This window comes from Molothrus aeneus, chromosome 24 (genome assembly GCF_037042795.1).
Source record: "Molothrus aeneus isolate 106 chromosome 24, BPBGC_Maene_1.0, whole genome shotgun sequence".
NCBI classification, from domain to species: domain Eukaryota; kingdom Metazoa; phylum Chordata; class Aves; order Passeriformes; family Icteridae; genus Molothrus; species Molothrus aeneus.
The window spans coordinates 2,630,585-2,646,851 of record NC_089669.1 but is presented as its reverse complement, the minus strand read 5'-3'; the positions used below and the strand labels follow the sequence as shown (position 1 = coordinate 2,646,851).

The 16,267-nt window shown below is 45.7% G+C and overlaps 2 protein-coding genes across 2 annotated transcripts; both read left to right on the top strand.

The window, feature by feature from the left end:
- The first annotated feature begins 2,768 nt into the window (after window positions 1-2,768).
- LOC136566225 (acidic mammalian chitinase-like) lies at window positions 2,769-6,384 on the top strand. The gene is made up of 9 exons (XM_066565277.1): window positions 2,769-2,920; window positions 3,311-3,367; window positions 3,471-3,636; window positions 3,748-3,872; window positions 4,007-4,112; window positions 4,187-4,372; window positions 5,378-5,497; window positions 5,579-5,720; window positions 6,272-6,384. The coding sequence occupies exons 1-8, from the start codon at window positions 2,844-2,846 to the stop codon at window positions 5,711-5,713; spliced, it is 972 nt and encodes a 323-aa protein (XP_066421374.1). The 5' UTR covers window positions 2,769-2,843; the 3' UTR covers window positions 5,714-5,720; window positions 6,272-6,384.
- Window positions 6,385-7,751: 1,367 nt separating this feature from the next.
- CIMAP3 (ciliary microtubule associated protein 3) lies at window positions 7,752-15,435 on the top strand. The gene is made up of 6 exons (XM_066565400.1): window positions 7,752-7,862; window positions 8,716-8,858; window positions 10,073-10,171; window positions 11,456-11,586; window positions 13,868-13,994; window positions 15,300-15,435. The coding sequence occupies exons 1-6, from the start codon at window positions 7,838-7,840 to the stop codon at window positions 15,366-15,368; spliced, it is 594 nt and encodes a 197-aa protein (XP_066421497.1). The 5' UTR covers window positions 7,752-7,837; the 3' UTR covers window positions 15,369-15,435.
- The last annotated feature ends 832 nt before the right edge of the window (window positions 15,436-16,267 follow it).

Below are 16,267 nucleotides of genomic sequence, written 5' to 3'. Positions count from 1 at the left end.
AGCATTTGGGACAGGCTCAAGGACAGTGATTTGTTTTCATCTGGGGGTAACAAATCCTGGAGTTTTCCTTCAGGACTTTTCGTCCCCTTCTCCTGTTCTAACAAAGGTGGTTTGCTGTGGGTTCCCTGGCAGTGCTGGGAGGTAACAAAGGGAACAAGAATTGGTCCTTGCTGAAAGAATTCCAGTTAAATAGAGCAGACAGGGACCTTCCAACTATTCCAGTGCTGGGTTGCAGAGAGATTTCACCACTCTGGGTTTTTCCTGTTGCATCTTTCCTGTAAAACTCTCACCCTCCCCATTCCATTGGCTGCTGGGAACACCAACACTGGAATTACCAAAACAGAGGTGTGGCACAAGGCTTGATGCAAACAAAGTGAATCAGAATCAGCTTCTGCTGTGTTGTTCTCCCACTTGTTCTTGTGACCATGAGTGTCAGGAGATTAGGGAAAGAAGATGACAAAAACAACGCTTCTTACAGAAGAACTTTTCTTTTATCAGGTGGAGAATGACTCAGTAAGAAGTGATGTGGTTTTCCTTTAGTGATGGGACTCCTCGTGTCTGCTTCCAGAGGAGAGCCCGGCAGAGCTCAGAGCACCAGGGTCCCTCTGTCCCACAGCGAGTGAGCCCAGAGCCCCCAGCAGGGCCAGAGCTGGAGCCAGAGCCCCGCTCAGCCCTGCCTGGGGCCGCTCCCACCAAGGGCACCCAAGCTGGGCTTTGGCAGTGCCAGCCCCTGGAAGGGCTCAAGGACAGCACAAGGTCAGGCCCTGCAGCCATCGGTCCCTGCGGGGACGCAGAGCTGTGGTTAGAACAACATTTGAACAATCCCAGCAATCTAATCCCGTTCTTTATCTGCCCTTGCAGCAGCAGGACGTGGCACAGCCCCACGGCAGTGACCCCTGCAGCTGGAGAGCCCAGGCCCATTGTGCTGGTGTCAGGTTTGGTGACACTGCTCCCTGCCAAGTTTCGTAATGTTTGTCCATCCCTGTCGGTCCCACGTTGGCAGCAGAGAGGAGCAGGGTATAAAAGAGGGAGAGAGCCCGAGCCCATCAGTCTGGTCCAAGATGGCCAAGCTCACTCTGCTCACCGGTGAGTGCGGCTGGGCTGCAGCTCTGAGCCCTCCTGAGCAGGGCTGGGGGCTCTGGCACTGCTGCTCTGCTGCCTGCTCAGGGGCTGGAGGGATAAAAACGCTGCTCTCTCTGTTCTGTCCAAAATTTCTCAATTGCCTTTGGGGAGGGAAATTTCTCTTCTTTAGCGCTGCTGTGGTTGGGGATCTGTTGTGCTTTGAGCATGGACAGAGTTCATTACAGGCTGCAATGGAAATGTGCTTTTAGACTTAAACCTGAAAATCAAATGATTCCTATGGCATCTGTTTGGGTTCTTTTCTGTGCTTTTACCTGAAATCGTTGGAGAAATGAAGTGCATGGAGAAATGTTAGCGAAACTCTTGTGCCTGAGCATGGACGGGGTTCATTGCAGGCTGCAATTGAAATGTGCTTTTAGACTTAAACCTGAAAATCAAATGATTCCTATGGCATCTGTTTGGGTTCTTTTGTGTGCTTTTACATTATTTCATTGGAGAAATGAAGTGCTTGGAGAAACGTCAGCGAAGCTCTTGTGCCTGAGCTTGGGAGCAGAGCCTTGCTGCAGGGGTTTGCACTGGCAAGGCCCAGCAGTGACCATGTGCTGTTTCCTTGTGCCCTGCCAGGTCTGGCCCTGCTGCTGAACGCCCAGCTCGGTAGGTGCCGCTCTTGGGGCGCAGCTCCCGCCGGAGCCGCCGCTGCCCCCGCGCTGCCCCCGGCCCGGCCGGGCCCGAGCGGGGCCGGAGCGGGGCGGGAGCTGCGGGCCCGGGGCTGCTGAGCCAGCCCTGCCCAGCCCGGGGAGGAAGGGCTGGGGCTGCGGGGCTGGGGGAGCCCGGGGTGCCCCGGGGTGGCCCAGGGTGCCCGGCCCCGCTGCCTTCGGCGGAGCTGTGCCCCGCACACGGAGATGTCTGGGTTTGGAAAGCCGGGAATCTGCTGAGGAAGGCAGGAGCCTCGCCTGAAATGGGCAATGTCAACCCTCCCCACCCCTCGGAATTGCTGTAAATTTTCATTTAAGGGGCTGTCAGGCAAAAAATGTGGGAGCAGGAAATGACAGTTCTTTAACAGGGAAGAAAAGAAAAAGATGAAATAAATAGTGCAGTACACTAGAACAACAGCGGCAGAGTCAGAGCTCAGCCTGACACCCTGTGGGTCAGGGTGCTGGCAGCAGAACCATTGGAATTGTGGCTCAGCCCTCCTGCAGTGCCAGGGCTGGTTCTGCTGGAGCAGGGATCCTGGAGAAAGGTGCAGTCTCTGCCTCTGAAGATCCAGGGGCAGAGGCAGCTGCTGTTCCTCTGGGCAATCCAGTGCAGAGGCCGTGCTGGTGTTCCAGAATCTCCAGATTCTATCTAGATAGGAATGCTTGGCTCCTCCCTGTGGGCTCACATCTCCCAGGGGGATGCTGTAGCTCTTATCAGCCATGCAGTGACAGTCAATAGCTGTTATCAGCAGATGTCCCCTCCCAAGGGAGGAGATAAGGCAAACTGCCCACTTGACAAAAGTCAGCTGCCATCCAGATGGCAATGGAACAGATCTTGCCCTGCAGCCTGGCACAGGAGCTGTGCCCATAGTGGGCGATGCCGTGCCCAGGGCCGGGCCGTGCTGGGCACTGCAGCCCCTCCATGGCCACTGTCTCCCCGCAGGCACTGCCTATGTGCTGACCTGTTACTTCACCAACTGGGCCCAGTACAGGCCTGGGGAGGGGAGGTACACCCCCGAGAACATCGACCCCAACCTGTGCAACCACCTGATCTACGCCTTCGCCGGCATGAACAACAACGAGATCACCACCTATGAGTGGAACGACGAGACCCTCTACAAGTCCTTCAATGGCCTCAAGAACCAGTGAGTGCTGGGAGCCCCAGCAGGGTTCTGCTCCCTCCTGTGCCCTTCTCTGCTCCCTCCTGTGCCCTTCTCTGCTCCCTCATTTGCCCTTCTCTGCTCCTTCCTGTGCCCTTCTCTGCTCCCTCCTGTGCCCTTCTCTGCTCCCTCCTGTGGCCTTCTCTGCCCTTCTCCTCCCTCCCAGTCCTTCCCTCTGGTTCACTCTCAGCTCAGTGACAAGGATTCGGAGCAAAGAGGGACAGAGACACAGCCAAGGCAGGACATGGGGACAGCTCCATCCTCTGAGCATGGGGACAGTGGCTCTTGGCCTTTCCCACCAAAGTGACCCAGGCTGAAAGGCCACAGTGACACCAAACCCTTGGGGTCATTCCGGTTCCTCTCCCTTCCTTGCAGGAATAGGAACCTGAAGACCCTGCTGGCCATTGGAGGATGGAATTTCGGCACACAGAAGTGAGTGCAAACCAGCTCTTTCCAATAATGACCCCCGGTAGAGGGAGGGAAACAGGAAAAGGCAGGATTCCAACCCCACCTCTCTCCTGCTCTGCTTGCCCAGGTTCTCCACCATGGTCTCCACGCCCCAGAACCGCCAGACCTTTATCAACTCCGTGGTCAGGTTCCTGCGCCAGTACGGATTCGATGGGCTGGACCTGGATTGGGAATACCCCGGCTCCAGGGGCAGCCCTGCCCAGGACAAGTCTCTCTTCACCGTCCTGGTTAAGGTGGGCTTGGCTCCAGGCTCTGCTGGCCACAGCTCTGGCCTGTGAGCCCTGGGTGGCTGCAAAGCCCCATCTGAGAGCCCCCAGGTGATTCCTGTGCCTTCGATCCCTCAGGAAATGGTGGCAGCCTTCGAGCAGGAAGCCAAGCAGACCAACAGGCCCCGGCTCATGGTCACTGCTGCTGTTGCTGGAGGAGTTTCCACCATCCAGTCTGGCTACGAGATCGCTGAGCTGGGCAAGTGAGTGACCAACCTGGGGTCCCTGGTGGCTCTGGGATGGGTTCCCGGCAGTGAAAGCCCCTGTGGGACCCCCAAGTTCAGGGGGTGTGGGGTGATGGCAGCCCCAGGTGAGGACAGAGCCCTGCTCCCTGCAGGTACCTGGATTACATCCACGTCATGACCTACGACTTCCACGGGCCCTGGGACGGCTCCACGGGCGAGAACAGCCCCCTGTTCAGCAGCGGCAGCACCCTCAGTGTTGTGAGTGCCTTTGGGGCCTCTGGCCCGGGGCTCCCCTTGCCACAGCTCAGCCTGAACCCTGCTGCCTTTTCCAGGAATACGCCATGAACTACTGGAAGAACAACGGCGCCCCAGCCCAGAAGCTGCTGGTGGGATTCCCAACCTACGGAAAGAGCTTCACCTTGCAGAACCCATCCAACACGGCCATCGGAGCCCCCAGCTCCGGGCCTGGCCCTGCAGGGCCCTACACCGGGGAGGCCGGGCTCCTGGCTTACTACGAGGTGTGTGAGGGACTCATCCTGGACTGCAAGGACAGCCCAGACACTGCTGGCACTTCCCAGCACGGAATTCCTTACCTGGCCCACATTCCTATTGGAATATGACCAATATGGCCAGACAGGACATGCCTGGGCTTGTCTGGCCCTGCTGCTGAACCAAACAGCGGCCACTGTGGTGTTTCACCCCACAGACACTTTTGGCTGGCTGGGTGTGTGGTGTTTCACCCCTGGGACACTTTTGGCTGGCTGGGTGTGTGGTGTTTCACCCCACAGACACTTTTGCCTGGCTGGGTGTGTGGTGTTTCACCCCACAGACACTTTTGGCTGCCTGGGTGTGTGGTGTTTCACCCCACAGACACTTTTGGCTGCCTGGGTGTGTGGTGTTTCACCCCACAGACACTTTTGGCCGGCTGGGTGTTGGTGTTTCACCCCACAGACACTTTTGGCTGCCTGGGTGCTGCAGCTGGGCACTGCAGACAAGTCCAGGCCTGCAGGAGCTCTGGTGGTGCTGGGATGGAGCTTCCCCCCATAACAGGGGCTGCTCCTCAGGTTTCCCCCTGTGGAGAAGCTTTCAGGCCATGGTGAAGGAAAGGAGTTGGTTCTGATGGAGGGTTTGGATCCAGAGCTTTATTCTGGCCCTCAGGCCTCTGAATGCAGCACCAGCTCCCACAGAGCTCCCTGAGCCCGTGGTTGCTGCTCCTTTGAACCCCGGGGAGAGGGGCAGGGAAGGGGCAGGGAGCCACCAAGCAGGGACAGGAGGGGAGGGACAAAGGGACAAAGGACACCTGGATGGCCCAATGTCCCCCAGGGGTAGAGGGCATCCTTTGAATCTGCCAATCCCTTCTGGAATTCCAGGATTGACAGACAGTGCTGGGAGGGGTCAGGGAAGGGAAAGGAGAGGTGTCTGACACACCTGGGGAAGGAATCTTCAGGGAGAAACCTGGGGTATCTGAGGCAAACCATGACATCTCACCACAACACATCTCCACTGCTCTTTCTTCTCCTTAGATCTGCACCTTCCTGAGCTCTGGAGCCACCCAGGCTTGGGATGCCCCTGAGGATGTCCCCTACACCTACAAGGGCAGCGAATGGGTCGGCTACGACAACGAGAGGAGCTTTGGCCTCAAGGTCTGGGGGCAGAGCTGGGATGGGGCTGGATTCTCCTGTGGGATCAATTCCTGGGGCTCACCGGGACTTTCCTCCCCACAGGTGGACTGGCTGAAGAAGAACAACTTTGGAGGGGCCATGGTGTGGACCATCGACCTGGATGACTTCACTGGCACCTTCTGCCACCAGGGCAAATACCCCCTGATCTCCACCCTGAAGAAGGGCCTGGGGCTGTGAGCGTGCAGTGAGTGACAGGGAAGGACATGGGCTGTGTGCCCCAAAGGACACAGAGGGGCGGGCAAGGGGGCATTGCAAACGTCATCCCTTCCCCAATGTGAAAAACAATACTCACTTCCAAAAAATTTTAAAGGTTTATTAAAACCTTATCAAAAATACAACAGAAGACTGAATAGAGAAAATTTAAAGGATTTTTTCCACAGCATGTGCTCGTGTACACAATGGAGGTTTTGCCTTTTAATCCTTAGCCCTTCCCAAAGTTTTGTCCATTGACTTCTCCTTCCCTATCCAGTGGAGATCTCTTCCTTAAATCTTGATTGGAGATCAGCCAATAGATTGTTGCCATAGTAACAATCCCACCCTCCCAAATGTCCCAACAGGCCACCCCATAATAACAACACAAGGGGAGGACAAAACAAAACTATAAATCTATAAAACTTCTCCTAACAGATGTACATGATGTTTACTTTAATTTAATTGATATTCAATTTAATTGTGAGAGTCAGCCATGGCATTATCATCTGTGACAGCAAGGAAAATTCTGCTTTCTTTTCACAGCACAGCCCTCACATCCCTGCAGCTGCTGGAGGTGCAGGAGGAGCTGCAGTGACAGATCCTGATCCCAATCCTGATCCCGATCCAGACCAAAGATCCCTCTGATCCCATTGCACACAATGACAATGATTCAATAAACCTTTACCCAAAACCAACAACTTCCTGTTTTGACTCGTTTCTTCCTTTGTATTTTGTCACTTCCCGATTCTCTCAGGATGTTCGTGTGAAAAACAGGTTCACTCTTCTGTGGAAATGTAAACAGTTTAATGAAGGACAATAGGAGACAAGGACCACAGAGCAAAGGTGTGAAAAACAGGTTAAACAGTTTAATGAAGGACAGTAGGAAACAAGGACAAAGGTTATTGGGTCAGCCAAGAGCACCCTGTTATCCTCGGAGATTCCCCTTAAATACCTTTTAATTACATCATCCTGTTGAATATTCATAGATCCTTATGCGTATCCATAAACTAATTTACATATTCGGGAGGTATTTTACATGGCCCCTCCTTGCTCTGCCTTTTTGGAGCCTGTGTGTTTTTTGGCTGTGCTTTTGGGATGTTGTCCCATCCAAGCAGGCATTTTAACACAAAATTCATTATTCGCTATTTCACTACTATGTCCAAGCTTAATTAACAACAGAAATAAAAATTATATCTCTATAACAAAGTTACTTTAACACCAGACTTATAAAATTTTAATACTTGCAAAAAGCCAGTATTATAATATGTATCTCTGACACATACTTATATCACTTATTTCATCTTTTTCACTTCTATGTCTAAGCTTGATTAACAACAGAAATAAAAACTATATCTTTATAGCAAAGTTACTTTAACTCCACACATATAGAATCCATTTTAATATTTGTAAAAAGCCAGTATTATGCATCTGTAACACACACTTATCTATTTCACTACTATGTCTAAGTAACAACAGAAATGAAACCTATATTTTTATAACAAAGTTACCTTAACACCACACATATAGAATCCATTTTAATATTTGTAAAAAGCCAGTATTATGCATCTATAACACACACTTACCTATTTCACTATATGTCTAAGTTTAAGTAACAACAGAAATGAAACCTATATTTTTATAACAAAGTTACCTTAACACCACACACACAAAATCCATTTTAATACTTGCAAAAAGCCACTATTACAACATGTATCAATAACACACACCAGCCATTTCACTACTATGTCCAAGCTTAATTCACGACACAAATGAAAACTACCCTTTTATAACAAAGTTACTTTAACACCGCACGTACAAGACCCATTTTAATACTTGCAAAAAGCCAACACACAGTACGCGTCTCTGGCCCTCACCCTGGTGCTCGGGGAAGGTTTTGGATCTCATCCCGGCCGGGGATTTTTCCCAGCCCCACCCTGGCAGTGCCGTGGAAACCGAGGCAGGAGCTGCTGCCACATGGCCAGGGCTGTGACCTCACAAGCAGGGGCTGCTGCCCGGAGCCAGCCCAGCCCATTCCAGGGGGAAATGCCCAATCCTGGCTTTTCCCCGGCTCCCTGGTGCCCGTAGCACCCGCAGCGGTGCCAGGCCGGGATGGCGGCGCGGCACGACCCCAAAGGTGAGAGCTGGAGAGGTGGGGGCGCCTGGAGGGGCTGGGATTCCTGCTCTTCACCCCCTCCTGCTGCCATCGGCTGCTCCAGGGTCTTCTCAGATCCCAGAGCCCTGCTCAGAATGGGAAAAACCTGCCCTGTCGGGAAAATTAATCAACAAATATCAGAGGTTTGTGTCCAAAACAGAGACGGAGTCTTTTGACTTTATTCCAATAAAGGGAGAGGCCGCGGGGTGTTCCCCTGGGGTCTCTCCAACCTTTGGAGGATCAGGCTCCTTTTTATCCCAATTTCCCTCTCTCTTTCCTCATTTCTGAGGTACCTGAGAGGTTCTGACTTCCCAAAACGCCTGATACCAAAGATTCCCCTCTAATGTACAACCCTCCCTTTTCATTTTTAATTCTTACGGAATTTAGGGTTTTCCCCATTGTTTCTTTCACCTTTCAATATCCAATTTCATTTATCAGCAAACCTACAGCTCATTTGTAAAGGCAAATATCTTTTTTTCCCATTCGTCAGCCATGGGAATGGATTGAATCCAATCCATGGTTGGATTTCCATTCATGGGAATCCTTCCCATCGTTTCTTCTCTCTCTCAGTGCTGGTTTTACCTACCAGCAGACCCACAGCATGTTTGGAGAGACAAATCTGTCACTGTTTGTGGAAAACAAACCTCTTTGGAAAGACAAATCCCTCATTCCTCTCAGCCTCTCGTGGCTTTGAGGCAAAAGAGCAAATCCCTCCCAAATACCCAGGACCAGGGGGATGAGGGCAGAGAGCAGCTCGTGGTCACCCTTTTTTCTCTTTTCTCTTTTTTTTCCTTGTTTATCCCACTGCTGGCGTTTCCCTGTGCCTGTGCCCCAGCCGTGGCCAAGCTCATCTCCTTTGGGACCACTCAGGAGCGGAAAATGTTCCCCTACAGCTACGCCCCAGACAGGCTGGGCATCGAGGCGCTGGGGCTGAGGGGCAGCCCCTCCCTGGGGCCAGGCTCCTACCTGGGGCCAGAGGTGAGCTCCTCCTTCATTCTCGGGTTTTCTATAGGAGGCACAGGAGTTATAGGGTCACTCCTGCCCTGAAAACACGCTGGGAGATGTCCCAAATCCCCCTGGAAAAAGGGAATTTTCTCCCTTGCTTCAGGCTCTGCAGTAGTGAGAAATTAAGGGGATTATTAGGAATACGTTTATTAGGAATAGTGTCTGCTTTTCATGCTGCACTACTGCCCTGAAAACCCGCTGTAAGATGTCCCATATCCACCTGGAAAAAGGAATTATCTCCCTTGCTTCAGGCTCTGCAGTAGTAAGAAATTAAGGGAATTATTAGGAATAAGTTTAATAAGTTTAATAGGAAAAGTATCTGCTTTTCATGCTGCACTACTGCCCTGAAAACCCGCTGCAAGATGTCCCATATCCACCTGGAAAAAGGAATTATCTCTTTTCCCAACCGATCCTTGAGGTTCTGGAATAGTCAGAATTTAAAGGAGGTATTAGGAATAAGTTTAACAGGGATAGTACCATGCAAACCTGCTGGAAGATGTTCCAAATCCTCCTGGAAAAAGGGAATTATCTCCCTTGCTTCAGGCTCTGCAGTAGTGAGAAATTAAGGGAATTATTAGGAATACATTTAATAGGAATAGTGTCTGCTTTTCAAGCTGCACTCCTGCCCTGCAAATCCACTGCAAGATGTCCCACATCCTCCTGGAAAAAGGAATTATCTCTTTTCCCAACCGATCCTTGAGGTTCTGGAATAGTGGGAAATTAAGGGAATAATTAAGGGAATAAAAATAAGGAAATAATTAGGAATTGTCAGAAATTAAGGGAATAGTTAGGAATAAGTTTAACAGGAGTAGTACCATGCACTCCTGCCCTGCAAACCCACTGCAAAGTGTCCCACACCCTCCTGGAAAAAGGAATTTTCTCCTTTCCCACCTGATCCTCGAGGTTCTGGGATAGTCAGAAATTAAGGGAATAATTAGGAATAAGTTTAATAGGAAAAGTGTCTGCTGCTCATGCAAACCCACTGCAGGATGGAAAAAGGAAATTTTCCCGGAAAAAAGGAATTATCTCCTTTCCCACCTGATCCTCGAGGCTCTGCAGCAGTAAGAAATTAAGGGAATAATTAGGAATAACTCTATTAGGAATGACATCTGTTGCTCAGATGGCTCTGCCTGGCCAAAGATGCCTTTAATAATGTCAAATAAATGATTTTGGCTCTCAAACTGCAGAACAGCGCCCTGCAGTCCTCCTTGAGCACCCGGCCCATGAGCACCCTGGGCTACGTGATGGGAGCCAGGACAGCCCCGCGCTTCCAGCAGAAGGCTCAGGTGAGGGGGGAGTGCCAAAAAGAGGGGAAAAGCAGAAAAAAACCCCAACAAAACCCACCCAGGTAAAAGCAGCAAAAAAAAGAGATAAAAAGAGGAAAAGAGCAGCCAAAAACCAGGGGAAAAGCAGCCAAAAAGAATGAAAAAGTGGCAAAAAACAGGGGGGAAGCAGTAAAAAGGTGGCAAAAGAAAAAAAAGAAAGGAGGGGAAAAAGCAGCCAAAAAGCGGGGGAAAAGCAGGAAAAAACAGGGGAAAATGAGCAAAAAAAGATGGGAAAAGCAGCCAAAATATTCCCCAGCCCGGATGTGCCATGCCCTGGCTGCTGCCGTGGGAATGTGGGATTTTGGGTGGGAATGTGGAATTTTAGTGGCAACGTGGAATTTTGGATGGGAACGTGCAATTTTGGGAGGGAATTCGGACTTTTAGGTGGCAGTGGGGTGGAATTTTGGGAGGGAATGTGCAGCTTTGGGTGAGAACGTGCAATTTTGGGTGGGAATTTGGAGTTTTAGGTGGCAATGTGGTGGAATTTTAGTGGCAATGTGCAATTTTGGGTGGCAATGTGCAATTTTGGGTGGGAATGTGGTGGAATTTGAGAGGGAACGTGCGATTTTGGGTGGCAACGTGGTGGAATTTTGGGTGGCAACGTGGAATTTTGGATGGGAAGGTGGAATTTTGGGGGGGAATGTGGTGGAATTTTGTGTGGGAATGTGGAATTGTAGCGGCAATGTGGAATTTTGTGTGGGAACGTGCAATTTTGGGGGGCAATTTGCAATTTTGGATGGGAATGTGGTGGAATTTTGGGCGGGAATGTGGCGGAATTTTGGGTGGGAATGTGGTGGAATTTGGGAGAGAATGTGGTGGAATTTTGGGGGGGAGTGTGGAATTGTAGCGGCAATGTGGAATTTTGGATGGGAATGTGCAATTTTGGGTGGCAACGTGGTGGAATTTGGGAGGGAATGTGCAATTTTGGGTGGGAATTTGGAGTTTTAGGTGGCAATGTGGTGCAATTTTGGGCGGGAATGTGGCGGAATTTTGGGCGGGAATGTGGCGGAATTTTGGGCGGGAATGTGGTGGAATTTTGGGCGGGAATGTGGCGGAATTTTGGGCGGGAATGTGGCGGAATTTTGGACGGGAATGTGGCGGAATTTTGGGCGGGAACGTGGTGCAATTTTGGGCGGCAACGTGACGCAATTTTGGGCGGGAACGTGACGCAATTTTGGGCGGGAATTCTCCATGATTTCCCTGCTTTTTGCTGCCTTTTCCCCTCTTTTCCGCTGCTTTCCGCAGACCGTGAGCCCCGGCCCCGCCGCCTACGGGCCCTTCCCGGCTGAGCCCGGCCCGGCCCCGGCCCCGGCCCCGTTCTGCTCCAGCAGCCCCCGGTTCCCAAAGCGCCTCCTGGACAGGGAGCGCTACCCCGGGTAAGGGAACCCTGCGCCCATTCCATTACAAATAAAAACATGGTTTTATCGCCAAAAAAGATGATTTTTAGCTCCAAAAAGAATTTTTTTTTTTTATGTCTCAAAAAATAAGGGTTTTTTTTTTTAATCTCTGAAAAGAAAATTTTTATGTCCTAAAAAAACAAGTTTTTTTAATCTCCAAATAGAAGGGTTCTTTATCTGCAAAAAAACAAGCTTTGTATCTCAAAAAATATGGGTTAATATTGGGACATTTTGTTTAATATGAGGGTATTTTGGTGCATATTGGAATATTTTGGTTAACATTGGGATGTTTTGTTTAATATTGGGATATTTTGGTTAATATTGGGACATTCTGGTCAGCACCGGGATGTTTTGGATAATACTGGGATATTTTGATTAACATTGGGATATTTTGGTTAATATTGGGACATTTTGGATAATATTGGGATATTTTGGTTAGTATTGGAATATTTTTATTAACATTGGAATATTTTGGTTAATATTGGAATGTTTGATAAACATAGCAATATTTTGGTTAACATTGGGACATTTTGGTTAATATTGGGATATTTAGGTTAACATTGGGATATTTTAATTAACATTGGATAATATTAGAATATTTAGGTTAATCTTAGAATATTTTGGTTAATATTGGGACATTTTGATTAATATTAGAGTATTTTGGTTAACATCGGGATATTTTGGATAATATTGGAGTATTTAGGTTAACATTATGGTATTTTGGACAATACTGGGATATTTATATAATATTTGAATATTTTGGTTAATGCTGGGACATTTTGGATAATACTGGCATATTTTGGTTACCACTGGGATATTTTGGATAATACCAGGGATATTTTGGTTAGCATTAGGATATTTTGATTAACATTGGAATATTTAGGTTAACACTGGAATATTTTAATTAACATTGGATAATATTAGAATATTTTGGTTAATATTGGGACGTTTTGATCAATATTAGAGTATTTTGGTTAACATTGGGATATTTTGTTTAATATTCGGACATTTTGGATAATACTGGCATATTTTGGTTACCACTGGGATATTTTGGATAATACCGGGGATATTTTGGTTAGCGTTAGGATATTTTGATTAACATTGGAATATTTAGGTTAACACTGGAATATTTTAATTAACATTGGATAATATTAGAATATTTAGGTTAATATTAGAATATTTTGGTTAATATTGGGACGTTTTGATCAATATTAGAGTATTTTGGTTAACATCGGGATATTTTGGATAATATTGGAGTATTTAGGTTAACATTGGAATATTTAGGTTAACATTAGGCTATTTTGGACAATACTGGGATATTTATATAATATCTGAATATTTTGGTTAATGCTGGGACATTTTGGATAATACTGGCATATTTTGGTTACCACTGGGATATTTTGGATAATACCAGGGATATTTTGGTTAGCATTAGGATATTTTGATTAACATTGGAATATTTAGGTTAACACTGGAATATTTTGGATAATACCAGGGATATTTTGGTTAGCATTAGGATATTTTGATTAACATTGGATAATATTAGAATATTTTGGTTAATATTGGGACGTTTTGATCAATATTAGAGTATTTTGGTTAACATTGGGATATTTTGTTTAATATTCGGACATTTTGGATAATACTGGCATATTTTGGTTACCACTGGGATATTTTGGATAATACCGGGGATATTTTGGTTAGCATTAGGATATTTTGATTAACATTGGAATATTTAGGTTAACACTGGAATATTTTAATTAACATTGGATAATATTAGAATATTTAGGTTAATATTAGAATATTTTGGTTAATATTGGGACGTTTTGATCAATATTAGAGTATTTTGGTTAACATCGGGATATTTTGGATAATATTGGAGTATTTAGGTTAACATTGGAATATTTAGGTTAACATTAGGCTATTTTGGACAATACTGGGATATTTATATAATATCTGAATATTTTGGTTAATGCTGAGACATTTTGGATAATACTGGCATATTTTGGTTACCACTGGGATATTTTGGATAATACCGGGGATATTTTGGTTAGCATTAGGATATTTTGATTAACATTGGAATATTTAGGTTAACACTGGAATATTTAAGTTAACATTGGAATATTTTGGCCAACACTGCGACGCTTTGGCCAACACTGCGCCATCTTAGTAAAACCAAACCCCGGCCCCAAAACACAGATAAAATGCATTTAAATCAATAAACGATGCAAATAAATAAACAAAGGGCTCCTCTTGCCCCCAGGCCTGGCACCTACGACATCCAGGAGCCTTTCACCAAGAAGATCTCGTGGCCCTCCAGGTTTGGGGCTCCCGACCGGGCAGCGCTGCCCCAGCCGGCCCCGAGGATGGTGAAGATGCAGGTGCAGAAGGTGAGGAAGGCTCAGAGACAGGGAAACTCCCCCTTTCTTTCCTTCCTATTTTCACTTTTTTTTTTTTTTTGGTTGTCCCCTCCTGCTTTTGAGAGAGGAAATTTCCTTTTTCTGCTTCCCGTTTTCACCTTTTTTTCCCTGTCCCCTCCTGCTTTTGAGAGAGGAAATTTCCTTTCTGCTTCATATTTTTATTAGGGTTTGCTGTCCTTTCCTGCTTCTGAGACAGGAAATGTCCTCTTTTCTTCACGTTTTCACTGTTTTGTCGGTCTTTAATCTTTCTGAAAGAGGAAATTTAAGTTCCCATTTTCGCTATGTTTTGTCGTCCTTTTTTTGCCTCAAAGCTTCTGAGAGAGGAAATTTCCTTTTCGCTTCATATTTTCGCCATTTTATTGTTCTTTCCTCCTTCTGAGACAAGAAATTTCCTTTTTACTTCATATTTTCTCTATTTCATAATCCTTTCCTACCCCAGTGCTTCCGAGACAGGAAATTCCCTTTTAAGTTCCCATTTTCACTGTTTTGTTGTCCTTTCCTGCTTTTGAGACAAGAAATTTCCTTTTTTCTTCATATTTTCACTTTTTTCTTGTCCTCTCCTGCTTTTGAGGGAGGAAATTTCCTTTTCACTTCATATTTTCAGTTTTATTTTCCTTCCCTGCTTTTGAGGGAGGAAATTTCCTTTTCGCTTCATATTTCCACTGTTTTGTTACCCTTTTTTTTTGTCCCAATGTTCTGAGAGAGGAAATTTCCTAATTTCCTTTTTACTCCATATTTTCACCTTTTTATTGTCCTCTCCTTCTTTTGAGACAAGAAATTTCCCTTTTTCTTCGTATTTTCCCTGTTTTGTTGTTCTTTCCTTTCCCGAGACAGAAAATTCCCTTTTTATTTCCCATTTCCTCCACCTTTTTTTACCCTTCCCTGCCTCAAAGCTTCTGACAGATAAAAATTCCCTTTTCAATTCCCATTTTCCCTGTTTTGTTATTTTTTTCCTGCTTCCGAGAGAGGAAATTTCCTTTTTTCCTTCACATTTCCACAATTCTTTTGTATTTTTCCCTGCCAGAGCACCAAACACAAAATGATTTTCTCTCAAACAATCCCTGTTCGCAAAACCCTTCCAAAAAAACTTCTTTTACTCAGAATTTCTCTCCGATTTCCACCCCAAAATGAGCAACGTGGGGCCTCCACTGCCTCGTGGGGCTCCGCTGGTACAAAAATCTGATTTAAATCCCAATTTTAGGTCTCACCCCCTTCATTTTCTGGCACATTTTCGTTGCTTTTAATGCAAATTTGGTTTGTTTTTTTTTTTTTTAGATGACTGTGGATAAAAAATTCCAGAAGAACCAGGGCAGAGAGGCGTACCTGAAGCTGTACCATGGCTGAGGAAAAATATCTTTATTTTATAGCACCTGCAGCTCCAGGCCAAATAAATCAAATATTTTTAATGGTTTTTAATGTTTTTAATGGTTTTTAATGTTTTTAGTGTTTGTTTTTAATGTTTTTAATTCACTCTGCTCAGCTCAATCTTCTCAGCCCCATTCCCCCCCCTTGGGACGAAATTGAAATCCAGAATTTGTTTTAAAATAATTTGGAGGTGTTTTAAAATATTTGAAGGTGTTTTAAAATATTTTCATGTGTTTTAAATATGTTGGAGATATTTTTTAAAAAAAATTATGGTAATGAACTGAAATAAAATAATAATATAAAAAAATAAAGGTATAAAATCAAAATGAAAGTAAAAATTCAATTTCTAAACTTTCTTTTACTTAGTTTAACATGTCTCTAAACTATAAATTTATATTCTCACTTTTAGTACTTAAAAGTTTTTTTAAAGCCTCAAATTAAATCTTACATTAAATTCTAAACTTTAGATTATAAACCCACGTAATTTTATATACCACATAATTTTATATACAAATAATTTTATATACCAAATAATTTTATATACAAAATAATGTTATATACCAAATAATTTTATATACCAAATAATTTTATATACAAAATAATTTTATATACCAAATAATTTCATATATCAAATATTTTCATATCCCAAATAATTTTATATGCTAAATAATTTTATAAACTAAATAATTTTCCAAGAATTCCCTACATTTCAAATTCTAACACTCAGAGAGTTTTAATGTTTTTTGCCCAAAATATCACCCTGAAAACATCTGAGGGAAAGAGGCCAGGTTGGGACAGGAGGAATTTTTCTGCATTTTGGCTCCTTCCTTGCTGAAATGAAAATATTCTTAATTTAAAAAAAAAAAAAAATTGCTTGA